Source organism: Berghia stephanieae, chromosome 4, assembly GCF_034508935.2.
Source record: "Berghia stephanieae isolate SIO BIC M18660-M18661 chromosome 4, UCSD_Bste_1.3, whole genome shotgun sequence".
Lineage (NCBI taxonomy): Eukaryota > Metazoa > Mollusca > Gastropoda > Nudibranchia > Aeolidiidae > Berghia > Berghia stephanieae.
Window position 1 is genome coordinate 75,365,781 of NC_088363.1, and position 17,790 is coordinate 75,383,570.

Sequence of the window (17,790 nt, forward strand, 5' to 3'; positions counted from 1 at the left end):
CAATTAGTGAGTATTTATCACAATTTTTGACACATTGATGAAGAAGCTGCATCATCACACTTGACGACACAAAGCATTTTTTTTTCAATCGTCTTTGTTATAATTGTGAATGATTCTCAGGATATGTCAGGTTGATTGCTTCATGTGATAGGCAATTACTAAAGTTGGCTATGGCTCGTCGGTCCACGGTTATCGGTCGATGACAAAGGCAAAATAATACTGTTTCTTTTATTTTTGAGAGAAAATCGAACCATTGAAATGTTCATTTAACGAGTTTTAATAAACTGGCGTAATTTTGAAAGGTGTAAGTGGTCTATGTTGATTAAATAACCCAGGACTCATACTAACTGACTATAGTACAATTTATTCATTTTAATAGCTTCCCAGGCAGTCACGGAGGTACCATTATAAACTGATGGTTTATTCTCATTGAGATCCCACTTTTCCCAAAAAGGGCATAAACCGTATCACAAAAACATTAAAAAAATTCCACTTATGAGAATAGGGCATACATATAGTTTTGTGAGTAGGTACGTTATAGCCAGATGGCGAATGTTGTGAGTTTTTTAGCTAAACGCATAGCATCAATAAAACTCTTTACATTGATTTGTTAAAAATGTAAGGTTTTACGGTACGTAACTAGATATTGACTTAAAGTCCCTGGTTAGAGTCCCAATGAAGGCAAAATATATTGGAGTCCTCGGAAACGGCTCTTTACTGATATTCTTTCACATGGCGCCTTGTAGTCGACATCTCCCGTCCTACGTGTTGAGCGTTGCTCTTGGCTTGGGCCCCAATGCATTGTGACGCGTTTTGAACACATTTAGTGGATATTGTCTTATATATAAACTCATGTTTAACTGCAAACGAGGGGGTTTCACCTACGTTTTAATGAGTTGATTATGTGATACACACTCGTTACGCCTTATGGCGTGCTGTGTAAAAACATCTATTAGAATAAGAACAATAGCTGATTGAATATATAAAATATCACGAGAGTGATGCAGTCAAGGGGAAGTAATAGGAGAGAAGACAAACCTATAGGGAGTGAAGGAACGCCCATCAAGTTATGCTGAGAACATTACCACTCGGTGGTAACGTAATTCTGGGTTTTATGAATAGAATTGCGATTGGCGTCACATTTCATTGTGTTATAGACGTCTATTACCAATTTACTGATAAGTTCTCTCCATATTCTTACAAATGTAAGGTTAACGTTACACATCTGTCTTTTTGTTGGTGACAACTACTTTTTTCCCTCTTTAATCCATATATCTTATTACATTCAAATGCAAAATCTCAATGCAAAATTTGATTTTTTTTATCATTGTAATTGAAAACATGCATTAACCTTTGTGCTTTTAAATATATAAAGTACCTCTAAAAAGACGACCTCTCTAAAAAGCAACGAAACGATTTTCGCAGCTTTCATCTGCGTCAGATTATTTTCACTGTGATATTTTAAAGATAGATAGATCCATCCAAAATTGAAGCACAACCTCGTTTTTAAAAAAATGGAAATATTATACGGATTTAACTACCTCTAGTCTTTTAAGTCTCTCTCTCTCTCTCTCTCTCTCTCTCCTTCTCTCTCTCTCTCTCTCTCTCTCTCTCTCTCTCTCTCTCTCTCTCTCTCTCTCTCTCTAATAAAACGATTACGAATTAAACGTTCTTTTCTAAACAAAAAGGTAGAATGGATCAATCTTGATATATAAAGATCAAGTTATTCACATGTGATCTAAATATGTGGATTGATGATCAAGGAATTAAAACTCAAACAGAAGGGCAAATGGGCCAGACAATTTGCCAATCGAAACCTTCCAAGCTCTTGGAGATCGGTGAATAGAAAAGACCACCGACATTAGAAACAATGTATGGCACAGGAAAAATACCAAAAGAAATGAGCAAATGAATTTTCATTCTCTCCCTAAGAAACAAGGTGCCATTGAATGTGAAATACACAGAACAATTAGCCTTATGAGTCGTGAAACAAAAATCCGCATAAGAATCCTTATGCAAGAATGAGAAATAAGATAAAATAAGACCAGAAATTGCAGATACATAGATAAAGATACGAGAAATGCAAATATAATACTTTAATGTTTGATAGAAGAGAAGCATAGAAATGAAATATGTTTTATTGATTATGCCAAGGCATTTGACAAGGTGAAACACCAAGAATTATCGAGGCTGCTCAATCAATTGAACATAGATGGAGAAGTCTTGCGTATTGTTCGGAAGATATATTGAAAGCAATCCGCTACAACAAGGACCAATAGTGATACTAACACTTTGAGTCGATCTGGAGAGGGGTGCGGCAATGTTGTGTAATGTCCCAATATCATTTCCATCCTTACAATTAAATTATAATGAGGAATGTTGAAAACCTCAAAGAAGTGAAAGTCAGAGGATATATTATTTCAAGAATATTCGACAAACTGATGAGAGAGTATTGGTAGTTGAAAACAGAAAAAGGTTGAGCGTTTGGAGACACCTCTCCCAAGGCAAATCAAGACAATCATGTACCATTTACTTGCAAATCATGGTTAGAAATATTTGAAATCTGGATTCAGTTCAAATATAAATGAAAGCACGTTGCGATTTCAAAAAATGTTTTTGATGGAAATATCTCTTTCTTAAGGTAACATAATATAATCATTCTTCTTCTTCTTCTTCTAGGTTCCATGCCTGGTCCAGGCTTCGGATACTGCATGAATTATCTCTCTCCATTCCTCCCTGTCTCTTGCTTTTTCAAACAGCTCTTGGATTGTTAGGTTGGTGAAGCCCTTCAGTTGGTCTATGAGTGTTTTTCTTTGTCTCCCCCGGGCGCGTTTACCAGGTATTTTTCCACAACTTGCCAGGTATTCATTCTTATCTTTCCTTACTATGTGTCCGAAAAAGGATAGTTGTCGATCCACTATTAAGGGCATTAGTTTCCTTTGTTGGTATGTTTGTTTTAGCACTTCTTCGTTCGTTTTGTGTGCGGTATACGATATTCTCTGCATCCTTCTCAAGCACCACATTTCAAAAGCTTCAATGTTCTTTTGTGTTTCTGCATTTGTAGTCCAGCTTTCGCATCCGTAGAACAAGATTGGCCACACGTAGCACTTCAAGACTCGGAATCTAATCCCGAACGACATCTGTTTGTTTTTCAAAATGTTTCCCAGGTCCATGAAGGCCTGTTTGGCTTGAGTTATTCTTGCTCGTATGTCTCGGTTACATCTTCCATCTGTTGTCACTATTGAACCTAGGTATTTAAAACTTTCTACGTTGGTAAGCTGCTCGCCGTGAATCGTTATATTGCAGGTGTTGTTGTTTTTGGGGTTCTTCTGTATTACCATGCATTCTGTTTTGGTGATATTCACTTCCATTCCTTTGGCTTCACTATCTACTACCACTTTGTCAACAATCTTTTGAAGTTGGATTTCTGATGTTGCAATGAGTACCGTATCGTCTGCGTATCTTATATTATTTATGTTGTGACCTCCTACTTTTATTCCCTCCATATTATTTATGCCCCTCATGATTGTTTCTTGGTATAGATTAAACAGATCTGGTGAGGCAACACACCCTTGACGGACTCCTTTCTTAATAGGAATGGAATTTCCTGTAGAGTTTCCGATTTTGATAGATGCCTGCTGGGTGTAGTATAATGTTTGCATGAGTCTGAGGTCTTTCTCATCAGCGCCAATGGAGTGCAGTTGTTTTAGTATTTCTTCGTGGCGTACTCTATCAAAAGCTTTTTTGTAGTCGACAAAACAGAGGTATAGTGGGGTCTGAACCTGTATAGCTCTTTCACTTAAAACACGGAGGAGGTATATTGCGTTCCTTGTCCCTCTGTCAGGTTGGAATCCATATTGTTCTTCTGCGATTTCGGGGTTAATCTTATTCCTTAGCCTGTTGATAATCATTACAATATGTAAAAAATGAAATCTCTTGCCTTCAATTATCTACTATACCATGAAACACTAAAGACAAAGAATCCGTAAAATGACTTGTTGTGGAAATGTCTAACAAAATGTAATGAAATTAGCTATTAAAATGTCTCCGCATCGACGAGAGGATAGTGAATAGTGATTCTCACATCACGATAAACACCGCCTTTGCTTCCTTCTATCCATCCTCAATTAGACTTTGAAATCGCCTACAACATGGGGCACCGGAATTTGACAGCCCTGATCTTTTTCGTTGTTTGTTAGCACTTTTTACATAATAATATTCTCAAGCATAAAAACTCATTATGTCATACTTCATCATTCCATCAATTTCTATTGTAAATATCTTTTAAAATGAAATGTAGTTGGTTTATCAGACATAACATTTTTGACATAGCGAAGAAAACGAAGAAGAAAAAGGTGTAGTAGAAGAAGAAGAAGAAGAAGAAGAAGAAGAAGAAAATGATGATGATGATGATGATGATGATGATGATGATGATGGTAATAATGATAATAATAATAATAATAATAATAATAATAATAAATAATAATAATAATAATAATAATAATAATAATAATAATAATAATAATAATAATAATAATAATAATAATAATAATAATAATAATAATAATAATAATAATAAAAATAACAACAATGAGTAACGGATCCACACCTATTTTTAATTTTGTCAAGAAACATATATTCCATTTGATAAAGTTTGAATAAGGCGATTCCCAACGTGTCAAGAAAAATCAATCTCTGTCTCAGGCTATAGATTTCTTTTTGTCGTTATTAATTCATAATCAAACTAATGACTTTATAGCCCCTCGAATAATGAAACAAAACAGATGGATTCTGACCACGCAAGATTTGTTTTAAAAAAAATTATTTTCACTGACTGAAAAAAGTCAAGACAAATTATCTATCGAAGAAGGCAAGTGCCGTTTCTCCAACGAAAGACGTCAAGCTTTCCAAAGTCAATCAAAAGAGATGTGTTGTAAACTCCTAGTTATACCAATACTAGCCTTAGGGTGTTCAGTTTGTGAACCAAACCATAAAATCAACCAGACAATAAACGTTCATGGTTACTCATAGTTTTGTGTGTTGGTCCGTTATAATTCCGGATGGCAATGTTGTGAACTTCTTAGCCAAGCGCATACTATCTATAGAGGACTAAATTGTCTAAAAGAGATATCAAAACATCAAAGTCCAATGAAGTCAATTAAAGATAGGCTGGACTGCCCATTTAAAAAAAAAATGTTTGATATTCCTCCAAGTAATGTCGACTGCCATCTTACCTGTTATTTTAGCTTTCAAGAAATGTTTGAAATGTGCTCCATGGACTATTAGAGAAGTTCTACAATTTATCTTTTTATCTTTGGTGGGTCCATCGTCTGTATTTGTCTGACTGTCAGACAGTCTGTATGAAGAGGATGAAGGCGAAGATGAAGGCGAAAAAGAGGAAGAGAAGAAAGAGGAGGATGAGGAGGGTTAAGAGGAAGAGAAAAAAGAAGAAAAATAGAAAGAAGACGAAGAAGAGGAAGGCGACAACGACAAAAGAGAAGAAGAACAAGAAGAACAAGAAGAAGAAGAGGAAGAAGTAGTAGTAGTAGTAGTAGTAGTAGTAGTAGTAGTAGTAGTAGTAGTAGTAATAGTAGTAGTAGTAGTAGTAGTAGTAGTAGTAGTAGTAGTAGTAGTAGTAGTAGTAGTAGTAGTAGTAGTAGTAGGAAGAAGAATAAGAAAGAGAGAGAAGAAGAAGAAGAAGAAGAAGAAGAAGAAGAAGAAGAAGAAGAAGAAGAAGAAGAAGAAGAAGAAGAAGAAGAAGAAGAAGAAGAAGAAGCAGAAGAAGAAGAAGAAGAAGAAGAAGAAGAAGAAGAAGAAGAAGAAGATAAATCACCCATAAAAAATGCCAACACTGGACGTAAGTCACAAAGCATACACTATAGACATAATATGAGATTAGAAGCATATAAAAGCATGCAAAACATATACAACTTCAATAAATTCTCACCTTACTCCTGTTTGACTCTTTCCATTAATTTGACTGTTTTCATCGAGCCATTCATCCTCCTCCTCTTCCTGAGATCTGGACTCCATTATTATATGTTTACTACTCATTATGCTAAGACACCGGTATAAATATTATTATGCTATTATTTTTATTATTATTTACAATACACTTTATAGGGCACTCGGATTTGAAATCAGACCAGGTATAGATTCGTCACCAACATTGTTTTATCAATTTTATATCACACTGTCAAATAGCACATCATAAGAATGATATTCCATGGTGAAATAAAAGAATATTTTTTTGCTCAAAGTTCACAAGAGTGTTTGTTGTCATTTTCTGCGAAAATTACTAGATATATCTACACAAGAATGTAAAAGATAAACTATCATTGTTATTGTGAGTAGGGTGTGGAATAATACTAATACGGAATATGAGATGGTTGCAGAAAAGAGAAGTTGGGTGAGAAGAAGAGGGGAGGGGGGGGGGGGGGGGGGGTGTTAATGCAGTTCGGTAAGTGCATATTATTTTGTATGCCGTCTGAGCGATTTGGTGGTTAGCAAGGAGGTGGAAAGTGGGGGGGGGGGGGGGGATATAGAGTTGGGATTGGACCCCAATAAAGTATAGAACTAAGTGTTGAATTATAGATGTATGGATTGATTGGATTGATCGATGGAGGGTTGGATTTAGATAGAACGATAGATCGATAGATGGATGGATAGATAGACAGATAGATGGATAGGTAGATAGAAAGATAGATAGATAGATATATAGATAGATGGATAGATGGGTAGATAAATAGATAGATAGATAGACAGGGACGGCTGGTAATAATGGGCAGGGTGGGCAAATACCAGCCTGTTTTTTCAAGTTATATGCTGTATTACCAGGTCCGAAATAATCAAATTTAAATTAGATAATTTCAAAAGTTACTACTTAAACTTGATACTTCGTACTGAAATCAATTTGTGTGTATCTTTGATAGATTGCGAATCACCATGCACCCCGTAATGCATAAACCAGGATGCGCTCCTGTTCTTTTTATCACCCCCCCCCCCCCCCACCACTCCACTCCACTCCGCCCACATCGTCATCTCATCGTCACGTCGCCTGACGGTGATTTTGCTGTCTGGCCTCTCTAGTACTAGGTCGGGCTAATTCAAATGAGCCCACCTTATTAACCAGTGTACACTAAATAGAGATTTTGGCAAACGAACTTTTTCTTATTTATTGCCTTACTTGTGCTGGGAAGGTTCCAGTATTGAATTAAATTTATTAATTTACTAATATTATATCAATTTAGTATTAGTTTGTGTTGTTTTAATATATTTGTTTATCCATTTAAATTATTTCTTTTTTTTCCCCTCGTTTTCTTTAGTGTTTCTCAAAACTCATTTATTTAAATTGTTTTCTTATTTGTTTGTTGTTGTTGTTGTTGTTTTTTGTTGTTGTTTTTTGTTTTGTTTTTTAACAAATTAATTTGTTAATTCTTTTTTTTTATTATTCTTAAAGTAATTACCGCAGTATTTTTATTGCCAGACTAAATAATTTTGCAAAACAATGTATTTTCTATTGTATTCCCTCTAATAAAACAAAACACTTTTATTCAAAAGTCACGACTAAATAAATATATAAAATACAACCACCATTTTGGTTTTCTCAACAATTGAATTAGTATACGAGAAATACTCTTCTGAGTAAGGAGATAGTTGAATTCTAAGTTATAGAGGAAATAAATACCTTTAAAGGAAGGGTGGGCAGATCCGTACTTGCCCGTCCTGAAGCTAATACACACATAAGATGGTTCGCGATGAAGAGGCGGGAAGCAAGGGATTGGTTGGGTAAGGAGCAAAGATAACACGGTAATTATTGTGACGATAGTCAAACGAATACATGAGGAGAGATTGGTAACATTATTTTGTCTTAATTATATTGTATGAAGTATTGGCGAAAGCCTAATATTAAATAAACGTTGTTTTTGTTTGTCTTATTTTGACTATGGAACTGATACTGATACTTGTCATAGCAGACCTGCCTACTTTAGATAGGAAAATAAAAATCGTAGTTTTCAGGGCTAATAAAATCGTAGATATTTTAACTACCCTTTAAAAAAATCACCGGAATTTTCGTCTGTTTTGATAGATATCAAATTTTAAAAAACGAGAAAAAATAATTGGAAACGTAATAATGATGGTGATGGTGGTATAGTGGTAGCGGTGGTGGTAGTAGTAATGATGATGGTAATTTTATTATTATTATTATTATTATTATTATTATTATTATTATTATTATTATTATTATTATTATTATTATTATTATTATTATTATTATTATTATTATTATTATTATTATTATTATTATTATTATTATTATTATTATTATTATTATTATTATTATTATTATTATTATTATTATTATTATTATTATTATTATTATTATTATTATCATTGTTATTATTATTGTACGTATTGGTGGTATTACTATTGTTGTATTTTTTTTTGGTGGTTATTAATGGTATCAGTTTATTGTTTGGTCCCATTTGCCATTATTTTCCACTTTCATGTATGTGGTCATCAAATTGTATGATTAATTGGCGAAAGCCTAAGATTGAATAAATTTTGTAATATCGTATGGTAACCATCATTGTCGACGACATCGTCGTTGTCATCATAATCATCATCATCATCATCATCATCATCATCATCATCATTAACACAACAACAACAACAACAACAACAATATTAACAACAAGTACAACAATAGCAATAAAAACAATATCAACATCATCATACAATTTCCGTCATCGTCTCCACAACTATCATTCTAACCAACAGCACCACCAAAACCACTACCATAATTACCCCTCACCGCCTCGTCTTCCTCCTCCTCCTCCACCACCACCATCACCGCTACCACTATTCCAACCACTACCACCACCGGCACAATCATTCTGACCACCAAGACAGCAGTAAAAATTATGCAATTTGAGCTCTGAATGAAACTCGAGTCATATCGCTGTTGTTGCTTCTCCATGAAAACTTTAAGGTTACTACGTACTACTGAAAACCAGAAATATGTAAAAGCAATATTAATATCGCCGTTGAGGGATTAAAGCATCTCTTTAATCTTTCGAGTGAAGGAAATGGACTTGTATTGTCAAGGTGTTGTCGCATTATGTCTCGTCGCTTTATTTTTTAGTTGTATTCTCTTTCGTGATTCATTTTTGATTACGTTTGGAAGAATTAAAATCTACTGGTATTGTCATTTCATTGTGAATGTGATTATTGGTGGTTGAAATATTTTTTGTTTAAAGGCGAAAAAAAAATCAAAAAATTTTTTTATTAAAAAAACAAAAACAAAAAAATAAAAAATAAAAAATATATATCATATATATATATATATATATATATATATATATATATATATATATATATATATATATATATATATGACCGAATCCTCTTTGCCCCACCACTGTAAATAGGCTAGAACCGCCACTGTAGATAGATAGGTAGATAGATAGATAGATAAACTGTATATATATATATATATATATATATATATATATATATATATATTAAGATAGATAGATAGATAGATAGATAGATAGATAGATAGATAGATAGATAGATAGATAGATAGATAGATAAATAGATAGATAGATAGAGTAGACAGATAAGTAACAAATTATTTGGTTGATTGACCGATTTTAATTATTATATTTGTCCATTAAATAATTTGTTTACTTTCAACGCGTCTTATTCGACAGAGAGTAAGAAGGAGAGTGGAAGGACAACTCGGAAGGAAAGAACAAATTAGAAAGAAAGAGATGAGACATAGACTTTATGTGTAATGTCAGTATGCGTGGTTAAGAGATGGTGTAAGTGTGTTTGTGGTTTGTGTGTGATCATGAGAGACACAGAGAGAGAGAGAGAGAGAGAGAGAGAGAGAGAGAGAGAGAGAGAGAGAGAGACTGATAAGACAATCAAATCGACTGACAGAGAAAACATATTTGCAGCACAACAAATTGTTTTCTTATAGTGTTACAACAAAAAAATATTAATTTATCGACATAACGTTGCAGTCAATACAATTGTTTATGTCACATAATATTTGAGGTGGTAAATTGCTGCAAATCATATACCACAGAGCATGTCTGATGTGATTATAGATCATTTGTTGTTATTACGATATTTTTCATGGATTTACAATAGAATAAAGTTTACTTGAAGTGAAAAAACGCAAATTCCCCCATTAAATGGAAATGATGTAAAGATCCTACATAATAAACTTTTATGGACGATATTTATTTCTCTCTCTCAATCTCTCTCTCTCTCTCTCTCTCTCTCTCTCTCTCTCTCTCTCTCTCTCTCTCTCTCTCTTTCTTTCTTTCTTCCTTCTTTATTTCTCTCTTTATTATTGTTGTTGTTGTTATTATTATTATTATTATTATTATTATTATTATTATTATTATTATTATTATTATTATTATTATTATTATTATTATTATTATTATTATTACTATCATTATCATTATTGTTTCTATCTATTCTTCAATTGAAGACCGTAAAAATGAAAAAAAAAAAGAAATGAAAAATTAGATAAAAGGCACTACTCCCATAAAACATCGGATTTATTTTAGTCAGAAAACATTTTCTTCAGTGATTGAATTGACCCTTAAAATGCACCAAAAATAAAAAGGCCCAGAAGAAAGAAGTTTCTGGATTGAGACTTTCTAACAATTTTAGGGTCATTTATTGATATTCAAAATTAAGGTATCCTAGCCAAAATGACAAATTTGATTAAAAAGATTCCATTTCATGAGAAAAACATTCTTAGGCGAAACTGTAAACCTAAAACTGCTGTTTCTTTCACTGCAAGAAGCTCACACATCTAAACATCCTACACATTTATTGATATTAAAAATAAAGATGTACTAGCCAAAATTACAAAATTGATATTAAAATATTATACTTCATGAGAAAAATGTCTTAGGCGGAACGGAATACCTTTACTACGATTTCTTTCACTGCGAGAAACTCAAATATCTAATCACTCTCAACATGCAATCAGAATTCGGAGAAACACAAGTAAAATAACTGTATGCACTTCTGGTAAAATTAATCACTGTTACGGGTGTATAGCAGCTTACACATTGATAAAGCACCATCAATAAGTGACACTTAGTATCAGTATAAAATAATTGAGAACTATTCCGCACCTCGGACACAGTGTACACACATCGGTCAATTATAAAACGCAAACTTTGGTATTCTCTGTGATGAAACAACTTTTTTTCATTTAGGCCCAAAATGTAACATCTATCAATTGCGATGACATGAACTTTGTCTTACGACTGAGAATTCTAAGAACTCTTTAAGTTCAAGAACATTTGAGAAGTCATGGAATGTCTTCACTCATAGATGTTTTAAGTAAACAAATTCGGACCAGAATGAACTAAGGTTCTATTTGAGCGAATTGCAAAACTAATTGTGACCAATCGCATCAATCCGGTATTGTTTCTGACTTAACCAGATTAAGAGAATTTAGCTCAAAATTAAAATACTAAGAAGTATAAATATATTTTCTTTTTATATTTGTTTTAATCTTTATCTTTTGCTATTAAAAAATACATTTTAAGAAAGAAAACGCATTCACCAAAGCGATTGCATTTATTTTAATCCAAACTTTATATTCTAAGCTAAATTTGAATTTTCAGCAACAGGTCAAATCCAACATAATACCATTTTAAGACGAACGGCCCCAATTTTATCTGATTCTTTGTAAAGCGTCTTAATTTCATAACAGTAAACGAAAGGCGTGGACGGACAACGATATGCGGGGTAGTAATATTTTGGTTGGATTTATTTAATCTAATAAAACACCTTCATTTCAAACAAAAAATCACACAGGCTATAAAATCAGTATAAAATGGTGAAAATGGACACCATCCGCCTTTATATATACACCGATGATACAGCTCTTTGAAAGGGGTGGGGGGGGGGGGGGGGGGGGATACTACATGATAGAATTAACGTAGCGAGACAACACAACAGTTCCCATTGATATGGGATAATAAGCAAATGTTGACAATGGCTTCATGCGCGTGAACAAAATTTTACCCAATTAAATCCTAGCGGTCTTTATAACAATGCTAGCGGTCAAAAGAATAATATTAAATATCATTCACGAAAGTGGGATACGAGAAAATCTGTGACAAAAAGTCTTTGTATGGTGAGTTTTTACCTTGTGAGTGATTGTTTTAAAAAGAAAATCTTGTAGATGCTTGAAATTCAGTTCCGTCTACGCTTGAAATGGCCAATTTTGTCTTGCCTTCCAGCACATCAGCCTCATGGGTTCAGATGTTAATGAGCATATAATATTATATACCAACGGCAGTTACATAATAATATGGTAGGAATAGTTGTAAAAGATGGGATCTCGCAGGCAAGTTATACTGTGTGAAATGAAGACATGGATAACATTATCATTGGGAAGCGCATTGAGCACAGCAGGGTGGGTCCTAAAGAATGCGCTATATAATTGTGCATATACATTTTATATTTTTATTTTGTTGCTGTCCCACCACTGTACAAAATCTGCGATTTGATTTCATAGGCTAATTGAGATATTTTTCACTTAGAGAAAATAGCAGATTAATGTCAGATCACTTGCTTTGGTCAACTAAATTAAGACAATGAAAGAGTTACTGTGATATTTTTTAAGATAAACGAAATCATTTAGAATTTAAGAAAAATCTTCCGTTTGCCATCTATATTGTTTGACCTGATAGACTTTGAAGAGAATCTAGTATATTTTAGGTGAAAACTCACCATACCCATGTGTAAAATGATTATGTGCGGCAAATTGTGTAATGGCACCCACCAGGCGTCATGTCTTGTTCCACATGTAAAAAGTTACTATTGATTTTAAACCTATTTTAAAGCACTGTTCGTAATTTTAATTGAAATGTGCTCTATAAAAACGTAAATGTTAATGTTACACTGGTGAGTAAAATACATGGGGTAAATGTGCCTCATGTAAAAGGGATCAGCACAAAGTTATCAACGTTTCGGCCTTTGACCTTCTTCAGGTTACAGCTTTTAATGTTACACTGAAATTTATGATAAAATCTAAAATATGTTGAAACGGACTTTTGCTTTAAAATGTCTGACGTCCATACAAATATTTCAAGTGCGATGACCAGTAGCTCAAATAGTCAAGTACAATAGCAAACAAAAAAAAACGAGAAATTTTATATTTGAAAATTATATTAACCCTAAGTAAAAGAATTTGCCTTTGCCGCTTTATTCATGAGCTTAAATGCATGGCAGGGATTTATTTAACTTTTCATTTGTTTCCTCCTCGCTCTGGGTCAGCCCACACAGGTCAACACAGTTTAACAGGACAAAGATTATATTTACTTTCCCACATCCTAATCTTTTCAGCGTCATTTCTCAATGTTCCATTGTTGTAACGAGGGCATCTTAAGTAGGTCATCACACTAAATTAAATTAACTCCATGTTTGAAGAGATTTATACTACTAGCGTATTGTAAAATATCTTCCCTAGCACATGGGTGCAAGACAAGCAGATGCAGAAATTACAAATTAATAGGTCCAATAAATGAATTCAATTATGGACCTGATAAAACATTGTTTTAATGGACAAAATTTTGCATTCGTTTGAGGGTGTTTCCATTACAACAATGAGCCCATATTAATTTGGGCTATCAGACCTGCATATAAATACACGTCGGTACAAGACACTAAGTCAGTTGGTTGAACGTGGAAAAGAAGCAAATTACATAACTATGAACATGTTATGAGCTAGTTCTATGGATTTACAATACTCGTGCGCCGTCCGTGTTTCAAGTAATTTCTTCTAAGCCATATTAAGCCAAATTTCTATTTCATAGGGTACAAGTCGTTTGTAATGCGTCCTTTTCCTGTCTTTCATAGCCTACAGCCAAGTACTCACTCCTACCAGTTGGTGATATGCATAAACTGCCTTACTCGACATAAACACAACGCAGGGGCTGGAGTTTTGTCACTCATCTACTAACCCCCTGACCACGCCCAACATCACTTGAATCTGGTACAAAACGAGACGACTAATCGCTAAATCACCGGCGCCATTATGGCGTCATATTTTATGAACAAAGTTTTACACACAACAGTTTTAAAATGAAAACGGGTTCGTCAATCATTGCAATGTCACGTTTGATATTCAGTCATACTTTAGTATTGTTTAAAAAAAAAAAATACAATACGTGCTCAAACAATTGATTCCTGATTCATGGCTCTGCAGTACAACGAAAAACCATCTTGCGGGGAAGAGAGGGTGGGTGGTAGTGCCGCGCTGAAGACCGGTCTGGACCGCGGTCCCACGGTCTTTTAGCTGTGAACCGAAGACCGGTCCCATAGGGGAAGATCGGCGGAGGTCCTCACTTCTTATCACCTTTCAACTAGTGCGGGGCGGTCCTTGCAAGGACCACGGTCCTACGGTCTCGCGCCATAGCCTACTACTTCCCCAGCGATTCGTTGCTTCGGTTGCCTATCTTCCACCAATCACCACCCATCCCACTTAATTAATGCACCCACCCCCCTTTGCCATACACTAAACAACACAGACGACCATACAGGCAGACGACCACCAACCTCCACTCCGCAAACCGCCCTTTCGTGTGTGAGATGGGGGGACAGGAGGCGCACGCCTTGGACGATTCCATTATACGGGGTAAATTTCAAAATTTACTACACCATAATGATCGCAATGACAATGATCTATGGTGAAGGCATGACCCCTCTTCTCTAATGGGTTATTGTTTGAAATGTATGTGACTACTAAAGATGTGTGTGTTTGTGTGTGTGTGTGTGTGTGTGTGTGTGTGTGTCGAACCTAGCAAGTAGCAAATCCGATTTTTTGTTTTCTTTTGTCCATCTCTTGTCACCACTCCTTTCTATCGCAGTGTTGTCATTTAAAATAATACAATAATATTAAAATTTCGTTTGGTGTTTTTACTAATCAAATAATATGAGTTTCATTAGTTTCTTCCTTCCAAAAAACCCAGTTATAACGTCTGAATTTTAAAAAAGTCCAATAGAATATTTGGGGACCCCGATAGCTCAGTTGATAGAGCACTCTCTTTATACGCAAAGGGCCAGAGATCGATCCCGGGTGCAGTCGATTTTTTTCTGAATCCCTGTCTACTCAGCAATGAATGGGTAGCTGAGTTTGTTAGATCTGGCGAAAAGTCACCATCGACCCCTCTTATTACCTCATCCACCCCCTCTTATTATAACTTCACGTCTCTCTCTTACTCTTCAATCCTCGCTGCCCTCTAATGTGTGTGTGTGGGGGAGGGGGGGGTAGGAGTTGCGTGTGTGTATCAACGCCACGAACTCGATCAACGCCTTGGGCGATGCCATTATCTCCGTTAATGGGGATAAATTTCAAATTTTATTTAAATTATCGAAGTAACAATGAAGTACGGTGAGCAAATAAAGAAGGCATCACCCCTCTTCTCTAATTAGGTTACAATTTGAAATGAGTGTGACTACTCCGTGTGTTTTACTCCTGTAGACCACGGTTTTCATCGTGTAGCGGTCTTTAACGGTTCAAGAATGAACGATCCCATGGTCTCAAAGGTCAAACCGGTTCGAATTTCCAACAGTCTCTCAGGAATGTTCAATGTCGAAAAGGACCGGTCCTAGGACCGGTCCTTGCGGTCTTCATTTCCCAAGGACCGTAGGACCGTGGTCCTTAAGCTTGCCAAGGACCGCCCCGCACTAGTGGGTGGGGGCGGTGGATGACTGAGTGGATAAAGCTTGCACTTTTACAGGTTGTAATGAGCAATATTTTGCGGTGATTTGAGAGTATAAAATATCCATTACATCAATGAGCCTGTAACAATTTAAATTACCAGGCCTTTGAATAAATACATGTTCATTTTACACTTTACAAAATACATTGGTGTTCTGCACGTGCTTTTAATTGTGTTATCTATCAGGACAAATGTGTAAAACCCGTCGGATGTCGCAAGAGCTAGATTTGAGATACGAGGGAATATAGGTGAAAAATCGTTACCTGCATGATTTTTGTTTTTCCACTTCATCGTTCTTATTGTCCTACATTTCTACATTTCTCACAAAAAGATTTTACAATTTGAAGCTTAAGATATATTTTTTTGTCTGAGCTCTTCTATCAAAGCGTAATAAATATGAATGTCTTACCTTTAAAAGAGATTTTCCCGGTTTAAAATTTTTTTGGCCCCCTCCCTTCAAAATGTGTATAACTTCGACCCTAATTGAGTTTCAAACTACATTTTTCCAAATAGTGTCTCTGCCGTTTTTTTTTTTCGACATCCGACGGGTTTTACCAGATCACCACACAAATGTCTAGAGAAAGAGGGTCTATGAAAATCGCCATCTCATTTAATTATATTATAACTATAATTTCAATTTGAGTTTGTTCAACTTCTTGATCATGTATGATACGGCTTCCGTCTCCCGCCGGTCAAGTAAATAAGGCAATGATTTTTAAAAGTCACGTTCTACCGTGAGTTAAAGGATTTACCGAGTGGGTTTATTTTCATCTACCTTACCCGGGAATGTTCTCACTCAATCTTCCAGGTGTAATGACGTGTTTGTACAAACGTGAAAGCTGAAAATATTGGACTTTTAAAGCGAGTTTTTAAAAAATCATAATAAGGAGATTTGCACCAACGCACTTAACAAATGCTGTTCCACCAAGTGAAAAATAAACAAAGAATTTTAAGATTTAAATTGATTAAATCAATTTGAATTCAAGTAGTTTGCATTGAATCAAAGGAGAAGAACTTTCTAAAAAAAGCACTTAAGATATTTATAATTTCATAAAGACAGTAATATTATAGTAAACCAACCCACTGTTTCTATTGTTTGTTCGGCATGTCCGTAAAAAGATAATTTACTCACGAATAGCTCTAACATGGTTTCTCATCTCTTTTTGTCAGTAAAATCGGTCACAGAAAACAAACCTTAACTTGGTCTTTAGGTCACATGTGTGATTTTCCATTCAAATATTGTACTCTAAAACATACTTGGGGTCAATCAGGGTACATGCCCGTTACTCGGGTACTGCTCTACAACACAGCAACAAAACGCCTTTTCACATTTTAAGAACAAAACACTTACTCCTTGTAACGTCCAATTAACAGTACTTCTTCAAGAAATTTTAAAGCGAGCAGATTCTTTAAAAGTCCATAAGCTATTGAATAAATTCAGTCGCAATTCAATTAGAGAACGCGAATGTTTATATAAGGAGATAATGGTACAAAAATGTAATATTGTCCAATAAAAAAAAAAAATTAAAATAATAATCGTACAATGATAATGATGATGATGATGATGATGATAATAATAATAATAATAATATAATAATAATAATAATATAATAATAATAATAATAATAATAATAATAATAATATAATAATAATAATAATAATAATAATAATAATAATAATAATAATAATAATAATAATAATAATAATGATAGTAATACTGATAATAATAATAAGGGTGACAACAACAACAACAACAACAACAACAATAATAATAATAATAATAATAATAATAATAATAATAATAATAATAATAATAATAATAAAATCATTATCCCCATCATCATCCCAATGGTACTATCTGTCTAAAATTAGCTGGATTTTTCTGTAATTTCAGACCAAAAATCCTGGTTGGTTGTAATATAAAGCCATTATAAGATTTGTTTTGTTTTGTATTACTTGAAAATATTTTTTTTTTGTTTGTCGTTTGATTTTTGTGTTTTTACGGGGGTTTTTTGGG

The 17,790-nt window shown here is 34.2% G+C and overlaps 1 protein-coding gene across 4 annotated transcripts in view; it reads right to left on the reverse strand.

Annotated features, from left to right (window-relative positions):
- The window catches only part of LOC144971248 (neprilysin-1-like), a 124,237-nt gene that overhangs the window by 64,676 nt on the left and 41,771 nt on the right, over positions 1-17,790 (reverse strand). For 3 of the 4 annotated variants that reach the window (XM_078911811.1, XM_078911812.1, XM_078911813.1), the window contains exon 2: positions 5,948-6,308. The exons of the other annotated variant lie outside the window; for it this stretch is intronic. In XM_078911811.1, the coding sequence (XP_078767937.1) occupies positions 5,948-6,054 (107 nt within the window). In that variant the 5' untranslated portion in view covers positions 6,055-6,308. The remainder of the gene's footprint in view (positions 1-5,947; positions 6,309-17,790) is intronic. 4 annotated transcript variants of the gene reach the window in all.